This window comes from Heterocephalus glaber, unplaced genomic scaffold, assembly GCF_053883595.1.
Source record: "Heterocephalus glaber isolate CG9 unplaced genomic scaffold, H.glaber_assembly_v1.0 deba00001606, whole genome shotgun sequence".
NCBI classification, from domain to species: Eukaryota; Metazoa; Chordata; class Mammalia; order Rodentia; family Bathyergidae; genus Heterocephalus; species Heterocephalus glaber.
The window spans coordinates 40,159,397-40,176,430 of NW_028258377.1; the positions used below are offsets into that span (position 1 = coordinate 40,159,397).

Sequence of the window (17,034 nt, forward strand, 5' to 3'; positions counted from 1 at the left end):
ACCTCCACACCTGGGTTCATCTTTATTATTGATAGAGGTGAGGTTGGAAGTTGTGGCTGTAGGTTTGTAGCCACATGTCTTGCTGATACTCAACTCAGAAATGAACAGTTTTAGCACATTCCGCCAGCTTGAACCACCGTTGGTACACACGTGGCTGGCCCATGGGGGACTTGTACCACGGTGCTACACACCAGTGTAATCACTTTTATCAGTCTTTTTACCTGTAAAGTTAATAAAAAGTCTATAAATGGCCCAAATCTAGCTAGTGTCTTGAATTTGAACAATTACTTCCCAAATATAAATATAAATTAATACTGTTCATACCAGTTAAAAATTACTATATATCCACAAATTTGTTTTCAAGTAATTTGTGCCCGGAGCATTTCTTTGTGGGTTAATAGTTTATCAAGAATTCTCTGGGGTTGGGGATTTAGCTCAGTGGCCCTGCACCTGCCTCACAAGCACAAGGTCCTGAGTTTGATTCCCGGTACCAAAAAAAAAAAAATTGTAATACAACTAATTTGGGGCACACCGATTATAAATGCATATTATAAGGGGTACCTGTAAGATTTCCATGTTAAAACTTACAGAATTCTTTTTTTTTTTTGGTACCGGAGATCAAACTTAGGACCTTGCGCTTGTGAGGCAGGCGTGGTGCCACTGAGCTACATCCCCGGCCCTGTATTACAATTTTTTATACCATTTTAGTGTTTTTTTCTTAAGGAACTATAATACGATGACATCTAATCTGCTAAACCAATACCTTTCTCTGCATTCTTGTCATCGCAGACCCCCTGAGAAGCGGCACCAGCCCCCCAAGGGACAGTGGTGCGTAGACCACTGACCGTTCAAGCCAGCAGGATGATCGAGTTCAAATCAGTCCCCTGGCAGTGAGACAGACAAATCAGAGCAGGCCTTGGGAAGCTCATGGGATGTGAACAGCTGGCTTGTAGGGAAGAAGATCTGAGAGTTTTCATTAATGGTTTTTCCTCACAAATGTGCCAATCAGATGAATCATTCCACCTACTTTTCTCCCTGAGTATTATCTGCCTTTATTGCTACCATTAATGCCAGAAGCATTAATTTCGTATGAGAGCTGTTGAGGGCCTACATGTGTCCGTGTTACTTCTAAGGGTCCTCAGTTTTTGGTTTTGTTTTTGTTTTTGTTACAGGGGATCAAACTTGGGTCCTTGCGCTTGCGCAGCAGCGGCGAAACCACTGAGCTAAATCCCCGGCCCCAAGTCCTCAGTTTTTTTAAAAATTCATTTTGTAAAAAAATTTATTTGTACCCAAGCATGGTGGTGCGTGCCTGTAATCCCAGCTCTCAGGAGGCTGAGGTGGGAGGACCACAACTGAATTCAAGGCCAGCCTGAACTATATAGTGAGACCTGTCTCAAAAAGCTAAAAAAAAAAGGATTTTTATTAGTACATGTTTACAGTACATAATGATTACATTCATCATGGGAAGTTGGTACATGTCTAAAATATTGTACTTCTTTTTACATCCCCTTCCCCTCTCCTGCCTCCTACTTTGGGAAGGAGTCAGAAGGGCGGGAGTGTGTCTAGCAAAAAGCCCTCTTCACAGGAGCCAGGAGTAGAGAAGGGTTCTAGTTCTATATTCTCCTGCTTTTTAATCCACGGACTTAGCTACCAGGCCTATAGTCCCAGGGCTGCTGTCAGGTCTTCTCCCCCCTGTAAAATAGCTCCTCCCCAGCAGCCCTGCCCTCTCTCATCACTTTGGGGTTGCTGGTGGGAGCTTGGCTTCCCCAGAGGGCGAGGCAGTGTGTGAGAAGGATGACTTTGTGACATCACCTGTCTGTCGCAAAGGCTACAGATTAGTTCTGTTTTCCATCTCAGGCTTTGTCTGATCGCAGGGCCAGTGTAGCACATCAGAGCTCCTGCCTGAGACTGAACACAAACACTGGGATGCGCTAACCAGACAAACCCTGAAACACTGACCACGAACCAGGAGGAGCACCCAGGGTGAAATGCAAGTCCAGAGATTAAATCTCCTGCAAGTTTAAGCCCAGGGTCAGTTAATTACAAAGGAATTCAAATCCAAAATCAAATTCTTTTGCTCTTTTGAGTTAAGAGGCCAAAGTCTAAAGCTCTCCACATCCAAGCCCCATCTTTTCTTCCCTTATCTTCAGTCCTACAAACGCTCCAGCAGGGGGCTGCACCTCAGCCCCTCTCTGCCCCCTGGTCACCCCGGGTCCCCACGTGGCATCAGCTGGCTGTCACAGACAGGTGCTTTCCTCAGGGTTTCAGAGGTAGCACCTGTTCCGGGCCAGGTTTCTCCTGAGTTTCCCAGTTGAGAAAGTTCAAAATGTTCACAGGCCCTGTGATAGAAGATTTAGAAAGTGACATCCCCACCCAGAGAGGAGGAAACAAACGGAAAGCCAGACTTCACTGCTTCGGCTCCAGCGAACTCAGAAGACAGGGAGAAGACATGCTTGACAGTGGGAGAGCCAGGCAAAGAAATCCACAACCACCCCCTCCAGAGCCCTCAAAACGAGCTCACAGCTCAGGGTTCCCCTTAGCCTCCTGAGAGCAGCATCGAGGGGGCTGCTTAGTGTCCTCCTGCAGCTCTGACGGCTAAGCGACTCTCCCCCATTGTGGCACAGACTGCAGTGCTACCCTGATTTTATCCCAGGCCCCTGGGCCTCGGGCAGCCGGCGTGGTCTAACAGCCGGCTGTGTGCAGGGGTGGCCTGGCCCACAAGGCTGCTGACTTCTGCAGCACAAGTGCCATCCTGTGGCCGATCTCAGGATGTCATTGGCAGTGGAGCTGGCAGCAGATGTTCAGTAGCACGCGTGACACAGCAGCTCCACGGTACAGATCCCATGTGCCTGCCGTGGAACCCTACTCAGCCGCAAAAGGGAGTTTGCTAAACATAGGCAAAGGCTCAGTAACAACATGATGCACATCAGGAGCAGAGCACCTGGCCAGCATGTGCAAGGCTCTGGGTTCAATCCCCAGCACTGGGGGTTGGGGGGGGGCACGTGTCTGGGAGACATAGAAATTGCCATAAGTTGTAAGACAAAGTACTCAGTGTCAGTAATCATCAGGGAAATACAAGTCAAAACCACAATCGGGCCGGGGATGTAGCTCAGTGGCACCGCACCTGTCTCGAAAGAACAAGGACCTGAGTTCGATCCCTGGTTGTTAAAAAATGAAAGGTGTATTTCAAAAATACATAATGACCTATACAATATTTATGTGACTTAAATAACTAAAGAAAAAAATAGAAAGCCATGCTTTCCACTGCTATATTCTCTGTCCATGCCTGGATTAAGCACAGGCAAAATACATTTAGAAAGTCATATTCTATCAAAATGTGTTCCAGGGCCAGGGATTTAGCTCAGTGGTTTCGCCACCTGTTGTGCAAGGTCAAGCACAAGGTCCCGAGTTTGATCCCCGGTACCAAAATGCATTCCAAATATTAAATCTTACAAAATTGGTAAAATCCTCAGTGTATGTGCTTTTTATTTTATGGCCAGTGAGACCACATTCGGTCAGCATTTTATTAGTGAACAGCTAGACATCAAATAACAAACTACTAAATGGTGATTTACCCTAAAATATTGGTAATTAGAAGTCATCTTTTTGTGTGTGTGTGGTACTGGGGGTCAAACCCAGAGCCTGACGCACGCTCTGCCACTGAGCTATGTCCCTAGCCTAAAAAACACAAAATTTTAAATGCTATCTGAAAACCAGTGGGACAAAGCATTGTCCATGTTTGTTTGATTGTGTGTGGCTACACACATGGATATTCCATAGATCCACACATGTACATAAGGAACATACAACATGGATGTGTTTGTCTCCATGGTACAGGAACAAATGTGGCCTTTCATTAAGGACACTGAGGTTGTCTTCAATTTTCTCTCCTTATAGACAATGCCACATTAAATATCTAAAAATGAGTCACGAGAAGCAGATTTTCTGGATCTAAGTTTATGTTTTTCAAAAGAAGGCTCAGAATTTACATGGTTACAAAAGGAAAATTTAGTCTTAAAACTTTTTTTTTTTGGTACCAGGGATCGAACTCTGTACATTGTGCTTGCGAGGCAGGTGTCGGCACCACTGAGCTAAATCCTCAGCCCTAGTTTTAAAACTTTCATTACTGCAGAATCCTGCCAGCCAATAGCCAGAGTCCCGGGAAGCAGTAATAAACTCAGACAGGCGTGGACTCACGGAGCAGGAACTGGCCCAGGCCTTTATTTACCAAAACCCCAAGCAATGCTGAAGCCAACCAATGTCTCAGAGCCGCTGTCAGATAATACCATCACCCCCAAAACTAACCCCAAAAGATAATGTCTCTGAATGGTTACACAAATGGCCCTCCAGAGTTTAGAAATTGTTATGTGTTTAGAATTTTTCATAATAAAAAATAATGCATTCACCTTATCCCTTGTTCAATCTGAAATGCCCAAGTCTCCGTCTCCCTTCACAGCCTCGCTCTCCTCGTTCTCATCTTGCTTCGCCAGAAACCTTAGCCCTGGCTGGGACAGCGTGGTCAGCAGCCAGGGCTCTGCACTGCTTACTAATGCATTGATTTTGTTGGCGGCACAGGGCCTCACCGTTCTGTGAGTGATGCCAGGTGCTCACTATTGCTATGAAAAGCAACGGGGTTACACCGAGGGATTTTTTTCCCTGGGTCAGACTGGAATTACCCAGACAGTCTCCTCCTGGAGTCTCACGGATGCTACTACGTTATTAGGTTGACTTATGCTAATAAACTGATGCTAGTTTTATCCACAAGAGGGAAGCAAGCAACCGTGCTAAGGTTAAAAAGACCTTCCGAAGGTCCATCCCCCCACCACGAGCTTGCCCAGTGGGGTCATCTCCACCACACAGGTGACAAAACCATGTGGGGAGAGGAGCGTGGTGTGCAGACTGTCGCCGACCTGTGAGTGCCTGAGGGCCGCAGAGCCACCTGCAGTCCCACTGGCGGGACTCTCCGGCACTCCACACGAGGGGACTGCAGCAAGACGTTCACCAAAGCTCGGTTCAGTTCCAGGCATGGAGTGCGGGCGTGACGCATGCAGAAGTAATAGGGTCCCTCCTGTTAGCAGTCATTCTCAGATTTACACATTTAGCCAGATTTATACATGAAGAACAGAATGACTAAACACAGTGATACAAATGAGGGCCCAGGAAAAGTTCGCGTGGACAGTGAGGCTGGGCATGGCGTAACAGTAAGAGCTAAGGTGAATGCGGTGTTTACTTTGTGAGGTGTGTGTGTGTGTGTGGATTGAATTGAAACCAGGGCCTTCACTCTGAGCTACTTCCCTATCCCTTTTCATTCTTTTATTTTGAGACAAGGTCTTGCTAAATCCTAAATTGCTCAGGCTAGGCTCAAATTTTAATCCTCCTGCCTCAGCTTTCCAGAGAGCTGGGATTACTTGTGTGCAGCACCACGCCCAGCTCAAGTCCCTTTCTTCCTTGTTGCAGTCAGGGTTTGCAAGGGACTAGATTTTATATAGGACATATAATTTACAGGATTAACTTATAATAGTCACCCAAAAAGTCGGATGCAGAGGAGTGCAAGAGATCTGTCCACACACTAGAGACTGGAAGGATCCAGCAAAGGCCCGGAGCCCACAGCAATGTCTCCTGCAAGTCCGCGTGGAGGATCTGCCCCAGGAGGGCCCAAAGGCCAGTGGTGGAAGCCAGAAAGCCTGCATCAGCACGATGAAGGGTCTGTGCCAGCAGGCTGAGGGGTCTGCACTGGAGCCAGGGAGCGACGCTCAGGGCAAAGACCAGAGCTCCCCTGACGAGAACAGCAGCCGTCTCCAGCGACAGCGAGGACCAATCTCCTCCAACGAGGAGAGCAGATCTGGAAGTTTTAGACCTTTTCTTTCTTTTTTTTTTTTTTAATAGAGAAGACTGACAAGCAGAGAGGCTGAGACTGGGTGCCTGTGGCAGGACGTGGGAACCCACATCTTCAATGTGGGGTGGGCAGGTGCCTGAAGGCTTGGTGGACTTCCCACAGGCTGAGCTGAGACAGCTAAGAAGGGACACCCAGAGAGCCTGCAGCCAGGCAAGGTGGCGCAACAATCCCACACCCTGGGAGGGCAGGCAGGAGATTCACAAGTTCAAGCCCAGCCCAGCAAAGGAGCAATTTGGTGAGGTCTTGTCTTGCTAAATTAAATCATTAATTAAATGCTTAATTTACATTAAATTTTTGTTATAAGAAAATTTAAAAGGTCTGGAGATGTAGCTCATCCACAAGTCCTGGGTTCAATTCCCAGTACCAAAGGGGAAGCAAAACAAAACAAAAAGGAAGGAAGAAGGGAGGGAGGGAAGGAAGGAAAGAAACCTGGGAGGCAAGAAATAAACAGGCACATTTGGGAATGGCAAGGGACTGATACACTTGGAGTGAGGAAGAGGAAGAATCCGAAAAGAAAAAAACCAGAGGGAGCCAACTGAGCCAGACTGGAGAAGGCTGCGGCCAGCAAGCCAAGGAGACCCTACTGTATTCTGTCTTCAGGAAGGAGCCAACCAAAGGAAAAAATGACATCATGTTTGCTTCACAGGGATTAATTTGGTGCATTGTGTAAGGGACAATGAGTCTAGTTAAGGGTTGTTAAAATAACCCTAGCCAAAGATAAGAGGAGAAAGGATGAGAATTGAAAGCCATTACCAAGATAAAATCCACCCGAGCTGGGATCTCATTAGGTGGTGGGGAAGACAGAAAGCTGTGCCCAAGTTTCTACGTTCCAGCACCTGGGAGAATGTGAGTATCCGGGAGAGCGATGGGCCCGGAGGAGGTGAGCTCAGTCTTACACGAGGTGGAGGAGCCCAGAGAGCCCGGGTGGAGATGCCGTAGGTGGCAGCTAGTGACTCAGACCCGAGAGGCAGACTGAGGGAGCCAGGGGCTGGCCACCAAAGTCTACACTTCGGACCCAGCAGGGGATGTGGGGATGTTCAGGCCTCCTAACCTGCAGCCCCAAGCCAGCTGTCAGTCTCAGAGACACAAAAGCACCTGTCCAAATGAAAGATGCCAATGACAACATATCTGTGGCAGTGAAGGGCTTGGTAAGGGAAGGAGCAGGTAAATGAGCCCTAAAGCCAGGTGCGGTGGTGCTTGCCTGTAATCCCAGCGCTCCGGGAGGCAGAGGCAGGAGAACAATTTTGTGATTTAATGTGACCCCGTCTCAGAATTTAAAAAAAAAAAAAAAAAAGGAGAGCAAAATGGGTTGAATGGGATTTTTTTTTTTTTTTACTGGGGATTTAACTCGGGACCTTGCACTTTTGAGGCAGGCAGCAGAAACACTGAGCTAAATCCCTGGCCCGGTTCAATGGGATTTTAGCCATAGCTGTCAAGATTTAATTTTATACAAATGTAATCATATATTACTTACGTGAATAAAAATTCTCAAACTATTTTTAAAAGGGTGCGATCGGAGGAGGAAAGGAGAGAGAGACCTATGCCCAGACTGTCGTGGGGCAGGGCTGCGGGAATATGGGGAGAAGCTTCTGGAACTGAGGTGGAGGGGCCCAGCGCCCTGAGTCCTTGAGCTGAGCTGGCTTTCAACACCTTCCCATTACAGCCTCTGAGCCTGTGTCCTTGAGAGGTCGCCAGGCCCCACCCCGGCCTTGGAAAGAGGCTGTTTGTTCTGGTCTTTTCCGAGTTGTAAATACCCTGAGACCCTCCCTTCCCACAAGTCCCACAGCTGAGGTCTTCCTGTTTTCACTCCACTCCTTCAAGCTGCCTAGAAAGCCACTTCGTCCCATCCCAGCTCCAGCAAATACCTGCCTCCTCTCTGGCCCCCATTCAAAGGATTCCCATTCCAGGCCACTTTCACAAGCATTTCTGTGGGGCGGTGGGGCTCAGAAAATGTGCAGCGAAGGCCTCAAAGCCAAGTTTCTCCTGATCTCCTGACCTCTTGTCTCCAACTCCCCCCCTCCCCCCCCACAAAAAAAACTAGAATTTTTCTTCCCCAAGGCAGGTCACAGAAACTAGGACCTCGGGCCAGGGATTTAGCTCAGTGGTTCCGATGCCTGCCTCGCAAGTGCAAGGATCCGAGTTCAATCCCTGATACCAAAATAAAAAGAAGCAAGGACCTCTTTCCCCCAAAGCAAGCCATGAAGCCCAGCAAGATTACTCATGTCTGCCTTGCCTTTCGGTCTTGGAGCTACGGACAGGGAGCCCTACGGGCCACCTTCCCTGACAACAGGTCATAAACCCACTTCAGAAGGGGCCGTATCCCATCTCTGGGAGGAGACACTGCACAGAAGGCCAAGGAAAGCCAGGGCAGGTGGTGGCCGGGTTCCCCAATCAGCCTGTTAGTTCGCACCCCGTCTCCCAGTCAGACTTCAATCCCCACATAAAGACGAACAGTCAGTCTTCAATCCGGAGCCTGCTGGGTCAGTGGAAGAAACTCTGATCAAGCAGATCTGTTAAGTGTTTCTCCTGTTAAGCTACTCTCGTTTTAGGGGTGTCACCATGGGTTTAAATCAGTCAGGAAAGGAACCACCCTCTTGTCTGGCCCCAGGGGCCTTTTATGCTTTCTCAGGGGCCCGAGGAGAGGCAGGTGCTAACTTCTGAGAAAGTGTCTCAGCTCATCTTCCAGTCCCCCGTGTGCTTAGGGTCCCCGATTCCCAGCTGAATGTGAGGTGATCGAGTGGCCCCACCAAGCACGCGGCGGGTGGAGGCGCATGTGTCTCCCCGAGCGATTTGTCCCGAGTGATTGATTGTGGGGTGTGGGCCCTGTCGGGCCGGGCCAGGAAACAGCTTGTGGGTGGGGGGATTCAGTTTGCCGAGTGCCTTTATAATCGTGACTGCATTTGATTTCGCCACAGTGCTGCTAGGAAAGGAGCACTACAAAACACTAGGAAAAGAAATGAGAGGAGTCAGGCTTTGTAATTCCCTGGAAAAGGCCGAATCCAGCTCGCAGGGCCCACTGACCTACGTGTGCGAGCCCCAGCCAGTGTGCAAGGGGCGAGAGTGCACTTGGCCCTGGGCTTGGGCCTTGGAGGGTCCCAGGTTCCCAGCAGTTACTCCTCCCAGCTGGTGGACTTTCGCGGCTGCCCCTTCCCTCAGTAGCAGGAGAGCCCATTTCCCGGGTTAATAAACAGGCTGTTTATAGCCGGGAGCAGTCACGGGGCAGGAAGCAGCAGGCCCGGAGGTCACTGAAGGCTGAGGTTTCTCATAAACACCCCGGGGCCAACTCTGGGGCCTCCGCCCTGGCCGGGCAGAGCGCCAGGCCCCTCCCACTCCTCCTTCTTTCTCCCTCTGTGCTCCATCCTCCCCCTCCTGCATTCCCGTTACTCCGCCCCCATCTAATGGGGGGGGGGTGCTTTTCACAAGGGACACAGACACCTGCGAGACTTACGCCCTGGAGCCTCAGTTTCCTCCCTTGTACCTGGCAGAGAGTGATTCCAGGCCCTCCTCGCAGGAAGTGTGGCAAAGGTCTCGAGCGGTGTCTGCCAGGGGCAGTGGGCATCTGACCCACGCTCATCTTCCCTTTGGCCTCCACCCTAACTCGCTCCCTTCCTACCGTCCTGCTGCAGCCCTGCCCGGTGTCCCCGGCCACTCCTGGGCTCTGCCTGTCTTCTGCCGCCTGCGCAGCAGAGGAAAGGCCGGGGCTCGGCTCTGAGTGTGCCTGAGCGACGTGAGCATAGTCTGGCCTTGGCTTTGATCCACAGGGCTCTCTGCTCTTCATAAACAGCTGCGGGACTTGGGGGTGGAGGGAGGACGCAGAACGCAGAACGGGTGAGGCCGTGGTGTTTTCATCTTTGGCTAATCTTCACCCGGCCTAAGGTCAGAAATCAGTGTGTACACGGCTGTGCGACTTGTGCCAAATCCCCTTCACTCTGGGCCCGGTGAAGTGGGGGAGAAGTGAAGAGCCGAGCAGTGCAGGCACGGAGCAACTGCGACGCGCACTTGGCCGGATTACTTAGCTGTCTGAGCCTCAGGGGCCTTCACTGCAGAGCCCATCTGCCTCGCAGGGCTGTTAGGAGAATTAAACAGGAGGGTGTGTTTGAAGCAGAAAGCAAGAGCAGGGCTGTGTGGCTGCAGGGAGAGCCCGGTGGGCGCCAACGGCATCCTCAAGCCTAAAACCTCACATTCTTTCCTCTTTGTGGACGTCTGGATGAAAACAGTCAGAATCCTGAAACCGAGGTGTTTGTTCCAGGAAACAAAAGGAAATTAGTCAGCTGGAGCCCGGAGTTCATCTGGCTCAACGTCTCCCAGTGCAGAGGAGCAGAGAGGCCAGGCGAGACCGTGGGACAGATGAGCTCACAGGGCCCAAGGCCTGGAGGATGGAGTGGGAGGTGGGGGCGGATGCTGTGGGCCCGGGGCCCAGGCTTCGTGCCCTTCTAGGAGTTCTGGTTCAGACCCCGCCATGGCTAAGACACTGGGGTCATCACAGGCATCTTGAAGCATCACAGCCACATAAGGAGGAGACCTATGCCTCCCGCACCCCCTGCTTCCTCTTGGATCCTCTCAGGCTACACAAAAGCCCCTTTTCACAGGTAAAGAAAGGTGCCTTGAACAGCCGGAAAGAAAAGGCAGAGTGTGATCAGTAGCAAAATTCAGCCAGGCCTGGTGGCCCACACCATTAATCCCAGCACTCTGAAGGCTGAGGCAGGAGGGTCACTGCAAGTTCGAGGTCAGCCTGGGCTCCATGGTGAGTTCAAGCCAGCCCGAACTATATAGTGAGCCCATGTCTCAAAACAACAAAAACAGGGCTGGGGATTTATCTCAGCGGCGCTGTGCCTGCCTCACAAGGACAAGGTCCTGATTTGATCCCTGGTACCAAAACAACAACAGAGTAGCAAAATTCAGCCTGAGATCTCTAATCCAGACTTGTTAGAAGAAAAAAAGAAGCAGATCACAGGGAATGGAGAAGGCACAGGCAGGAAAAATTAGAAGCTACAGAGAAGTTGGCAAGACAGTGCACAACACAGAAAAGAAAGAAACAATTTGGACTCTCTCCCAAGCTCTCCAGGCTTGGGAGGGGAACCCAGCTCCCCAGAAGCTAAGTGCCCAGGTCAGGGAGAAACGGCAGAGAAACCCATGGGCTTTGTGAACTGCAAATACAGCACAGGGTTCTGTTCCCAGGGGACCCCTTCCACACAGCAGGGAGTAGCCAGACAGGGATTTCAGTGTAGGTGCCCACCATACTGCCAGAGAGGCTTCATCAAGCTCCCTCTCAGGAAGGCCTTGGTTATTTATTGTTTGTTTTTTTGTTTTTGGTACCGGGGATCAAACTTGGGTACTTGTGCTTGCGCAGCGGCGGCGAAACCACTGAGCTAAATCCCTGGCCCAAGCCTTGGTTATTTAAATTGGAGACTCAGAACAACTAAAAACCAGTGTCACTTCAGGCTCCCAGTGTCACCTTCGCACAGTGACTGGGTGAGAGACAGCCAGGGAGACAGCCACAGATCGGGAAAGAGCTAGAAAGAAATCCCGAGAAGTGTAAGCTCAGGATAGTACGGGCACGGTTCCCACCCACCACGTGAGAAGCCAGGACTGGATTGAGTTGTGCTCAGAAACAACTGGGTCAGAAAGTAGTGCTTTGGGGAAGTACTTGAACCTTTTCCCTGTTGCCTGTAACCAGCACAGATCTGATGTCTGATTGCCTCCACTATCCTCCAACAAAGGAAGGGCAGGTCTCAGCATGGACATTGCCACAGCCTGGGGTAAACAGAGGGGCTCTGGAGCAGGGGATGCAACTCACATACCTATAGGCCCTAAGGCTAGGTGGAGAAAACTAAGACTTGCTGGACTCCTGAGGATCCTAGAAGGAAATCACTCATTCAGAAATTCAGAGAAAAGCCAGAGATGGTGGCACATGCCTCTAATTCCAGCATTTGGGAGGCTGAGGCAGGAGGATCTCCATGAGTCTGAGGCCAGTCTGGGCTACATAGTGAGTTCAAAGTCAGCCTGAATAATATAGTGAGACCCTGCCCCCCTCAAAATAAATAAATAGATAGATAGATGTTTTTCTCTTTTTTTTTTTTTTGGCTCTTTTTTCCTTTTTTCTTTCTTTTTCACATTCTTTTTTGGGTACCATATTATTCCTTTTTTCTCCCCCTTTTCGTTTTTCTTTTTGGTTCTGGGGATTGAACTCAGGACCTTGCACTTGAGAGGCAGGCAGCAGCACCACTGAGCTAAATCCCCGGCCCGCTCCCCTTTTTCTTTTATCTTCTATATCTTTTTTTTGTTACATTTATCTAATTCTGTAAATATCCTACTCTGTGAGACGATCCTTTGTCTCACTTTTCTCTCATTTTTCACATTTTTCTTTTCTTCTCCCATTTCCAACCCCTGTATATCTTTAGTAGTATAACCATGAAGCTGTATTAATCTCTTTTTTTTTTTTTTTTGGTACTGGGGATCGAACTCAGAACCTTTTGCTTTCGAGGCGGGTGGTGGAACCACTGAGCTAAGTCCCCGGGCCCAGCTGTATTAATCTTTAGATAGTTGACTCTATGTTACTGCTGTTGAATTCCTTTCTATCAGTAGTAGAGATATAGTCATTGCATTTAGTAGATATTTGTAGTATGTCAGTATTTGGTTTGTCTTAGGGTTTTTACTGTAATCATAGAGTTCTTTTCTAAGGCTCAGGGCCGAAAGCTATTGGATCTCAGGGTGTATCAGTATCCAGTTTGTCTTGGATGATGTCACTTTTGCAGATTTGCTTGATATCACGCAGGTCACATAGCTGTTGCTATTGACAGATTTTTCTCTGCACCCCAATCTGCAGATTACTCTTGTGACATCAGAACACTGTGGTCCATTTCCAGAGGACCAGGTTTGGGGATGTGCTCTGCAGCTGCCTCCACATTAACACAGCTGATTGGATCTTGGGGAAGAGGGAAAGGATTATGTTAGCCACACCCTGAGCACACCCTGAAAGCCTGACAAGGAGCTCCTCATACTAGCAACAAGGTCCTTCCATTATAAGCAACCACACGCCTGTGCACAAAACAAAACAGTAGAAACAAGAGAAGACAACAAAATCCCTCACCAGACTCCCAACTCCCCCAAAGCTGGTCTATGGGGCATTGAGCGGGAGGAAAGCAAAAGCCATGCTTTATTATTTGAAAGGATAACAGAGGAGATTAAAAAACAGATCAATGAGGTGCTGAGCAGGCTCACAGAAAATATAACTGCTCAGGTAATACAGGTAATAAAACAATCAGGGGAACTACAGAAGACACTAATAAAAAGCTAGCTGAGCCAAACAAAATGATATTAAAAAGGCCAGTTTAGCAAAGAACTAGTCCATGAAAAGGTTCCAAACAGAAATCCAGGAGATTAAAACTAAAACATTTTTTGAAATCATGTGCTGCAGAAATAACCAGTGTAAGGACAAAATAACAGAATTAAAAGACAGGGGTGCTTTCACAGGCTAATTACTCAGAGACACCTCTAAAAACAACAAAAGCACAACAGCTTCTAGATGATCCAAAGAATAGTCAATCTGAGATTAACTGGAATAAATGAAAAATCAGAAGGCAGCCCAAATGGCATTAAAAAACCTGTTAACAGTGGCCAGGGATTTAGCCCAGTGGTGCCACCGCCTGCCTCGCAAGCGCAAGGTCCCAAGTTTGATCCCCAGTACCAAAAAAAACCCAAAAAACCTGTTAACAGAAATAATAGCAGAAAACTTTCCACATATTGGCAACAAAATAAACATACAGATAAGCCAGGCCTGTAGAACCCCAAATAGCTACAATCAAAAGAGAACCTCTTCACATCACATTATGGTCAAAACACCAGATCCAACACAGGGATAGAATCTTAGACATTCTTAGACAAAAGCAATGAATCAACTGTAAAAGCAAACTCATTAGAATTATAGCACACTTGGGCCGGGGATTTAGCTCAGTGGTTTTGCCACCTACTATGCAAGCGCGAGGACCCAAGTTCGATCTCCGTTACCAAAAAAAAAGAATTATAGCAGACTTTACAGCACAAACCTTAAAGCCCAGGGGAGCTTGGAGTGCAATGTTCCAAGCCCTTTAGATAATAACTTCCAAACCCAGACTTTTATATCCTCCAAAACTTTCTTTCAAAATTGATGGAGAGGGCCGGGGTCAGTGGCACTGTGCCTGTCTTCCAAGCACAAGGTCCTGAGTTCGATCCCCAATGCTGGGGAAAAAAAATTGATGGTGAAATAAAGTATTTCCATGACAAAGAGCACTCAATAAACTCATGACCACCAAACCAGCACTACAAAAAATTCTCAAAGATACCCTAGAAAGAAACAGTGAAGCCAACAATACCAAATCTCTAATGCAAAGAATACACCAGACAGGGTGAGCAGTTAAGCAGAACGGGGGGCAGCCAGCAACAGGAAAACAGTGCAACGACAGGAATACATCAGTTTCTTTCAGTAATAACTTCGTCTCAATTCCCTGCCCCCCAAAAAGACACAAACTGGAAGAATGGATCAAGAAACAAAACCCAGTGATATGCTGTAAACAAGAAACACAATTAACCCCAAAGGAAATACACAGATTAAAAATCAATGGATGGGCTGGGGATTTAGCTCAGTGGTGCCACCGCCTATCATGCAAGCGGAAGGGCCTGAGTTCAATCCCCAGTAACAAAAAACGAAAGAAAGAAATCAAAGGGTGGAAAGCAATATTCCATGCAGCAGAAACCCAGAAAAAAGCAAGAGTAGCTATTCTAATTTCAGACAAAGTGAGTTTCAAGCCAAAACAGATCCAAAGAGGCAAAGAAGTTCACCATATGGGCTGAGGGAGCAATCCAACATACATGCACCAAACACAGATGTGCCCAACTTCATAAAACAAACACCACTGAACATTTAAAAAACCCAGATAAACATAAACACAGTTATAATGGGGGATCTCAATACTCCACTGGCAGGAATAGCACATTGAATAGACCAAAAAATCAACAAAGAAATTCCAGAGTTAAACCAAACCTGCCAACAAACAGACTTAATAGATATCCACAGAGTGTTCCACTCAACAACATTCTTTTCAGAGGCATGAGACTCTCTCCAAAATAGACCACATGCTAGCTCATAAAGCATGCTTAAGTAAGTGCAAAAGAATCACAATTATACCTTGTATATTATTAGATTATAGTGCAATGAAACTAGATATCAATGGCAAAAGAAACCACAAATGATGCAAACACATGGAAATTAAACAATGGCCTCCAGAATAATCAGTGGATCATAGAACACATCATGCAATTCCTAGAATCAAATGACAATGCCAATACAACATACTGGAACCTATGGGACACAATGACAGTAGTCCTAAGAGGAAAATTTGTAGCTGTGAATGCTCACGTCAGAAAAACAGAGCAAGTCCAAATAGATAACCTAATTATGGACCTTGAGTCCTAGCAAAACAAGAACAACTCAAATCGAAAGCTAGTACAAGGAAAGAAATGATAAAGATCAGACCAGAAATTAATGGAATTGAGACTAAAAAAAAAAGTACAAAGAATCAATGAATCAAAGAGCTGGTTCTTTGAAAGAATAAACAAAATAGACAAACTTCTCATCATTTTTACCCCCAAAAAGTAAAGAGCCAAATCAATGCAATTACAAATGAAAAAAGTAAAATCACAATGGACTCTGCTGAAATCCAAATTATTAGGAACTACCCTGAGAACCTGTACTCTAGTAAAATAGAGAATTCAGGGCCAGGGGTGTAGCTCAGTGGTACTGCACTTGCTTGGCAAGCACAAGATCCTGAGTTGGATCCCTGGTACTAGGGGGAAAAAAAAAAAAAAAAAAAAAAAAAAAAATATATATATATATATATATATATATGAATTCAGATGAAATGGATAGATTCCTAGAGACATATGAACTACCAAAGCTGATCCAAGAAGACATAAGAACCATGAATTTAATCTAATATCAAGCAATTAGATTGAAGAAATAATTACAAAAAAATCTACCAACTAAGAAAAGTCCAGGTCTTGAATTCTATAAGAACTATAGGGAAGATCTAATGTCAATATTCCTCAAACTCTTCAATAAAATTGACTCTTTTTTTTTGAGACAAAATCTCACTGTGTAATCCAGGCTGGCCTTGACCTCATGGTAATCCTCCTGCCTCAGCCTCCTAAATTCTGGGATTAATAACGTGTTTTTCTGAGATGGGGTCTTGCCATGTAGTTCAGGTTAGCTTTGAAATCACTATGTAGCCCAGACTGGCTTTGAACTTGCAGCAATCCTCCTGCCTCAGCCTCCCAAGTACTGGGATTACAGGTGTGTGACACCATGCCTGGTATGAAATTGAAAGGGAAGGAGTACTCCTAAAGTCATTCCTTGAAGCTAGCACTACCCTAATTGCAAACCAAGAAAGGACTCAATCAAAAAAAGAACTACAGGCCAATCTCTTTAATGAATATAAATGAAAAAATCCTCAATAAGATACTGGGAAACAGGATGCAACACATCATCAAAAAGATCATATACCCTGCAAAAAAGATCATATACCATAACCAAGTAGACTTCATCCAAACAATGCAAGGATGGTTCAACATTGTGGGAAATGGTAGAATTCAGCTATCTAGTTGTAAGAATAGATCACAAGAAGTTTGTTAACTAAGAGAATTAAGTTGTTTCTGGGAAATTCCACAAGTCTGTTTGTTAAAAGAATGCCAGAAAACTTTGAGACCTTGTAAAAGTCTCACAGGAAAAAAACAGGTTTTCCTAGTTTTCTTATTTACCATTTTCTGGGATCAGAGGACCGAGACCCAATAACTCTATGGGTGGTAAGAGAGATACGACTCACTATGCACATCTGTGATGTTTATGGTGGGCCGGTGGGCTTGATTTTTTGGCTAAAGTTGTCCTGCTCTCGTGATACTATCTGATAAGAAGAGGGCTCACGGGATTGGTGAATGGAAACAGGGGACTTGTGAATTCTCCTGTAGCTTTTGTGAGTCACTTAAAGTCACTGGTTATCATCAGAGGTGAAAATCAGAAAGACAATAGCCAGAATAACTAAGCTGCTTTCCTACATGTGTACAAGCCTTGCTTCTTTCCTTTGTGATGGTCGAACAGTGCCAGAGGA

At 46.9% G+C, this 17,034-nt stretch overlaps 1 protein-coding gene and 1 long non-coding RNA gene across 14 annotated transcripts in view; one reads left to right on the forward strand and one right to left on the reverse strand.

Annotated features, from left to right (window-relative positions):
• Positions 1-15,659, reverse strand: part of Lyrm7 (LYR motif containing 7) — a 264,174-nt gene extending 248,515 nt beyond the window's left edge. For 3 of the 13 annotated variants that reach the window (XM_087194594.1, XM_087194593.1, XM_087194592.1), the window contains exon 1: positions 9,375-15,557. In XM_087194594.1, the coding sequence (XP_087050720.1) occupies positions 9,375-9,674 (300 nt within the window). In that variant the 5' untranslated portion in view covers positions 9,675-15,557. Of the gene's footprint in view, positions 1-9,374 lie in introns of all 13 variants that reach the window. The other 10 variants (XM_087194596.1, XM_087194586.1, XM_087194591.1 and 7 more) reach the window with 10 other exon arrangements.
• Positions 4,913-15,756, forward strand: LOC147823024 (uncharacterized). The gene is made up of 2 exons (XR_015444675.1): positions 4,913-6,742; positions 7,403-15,756. It is a non-coding gene; the product is annotated as an uncharacterized LOC147823024 (long non-coding RNA).
• Positions 15,757-17,034: the final 1,278 nt, after the last annotated feature.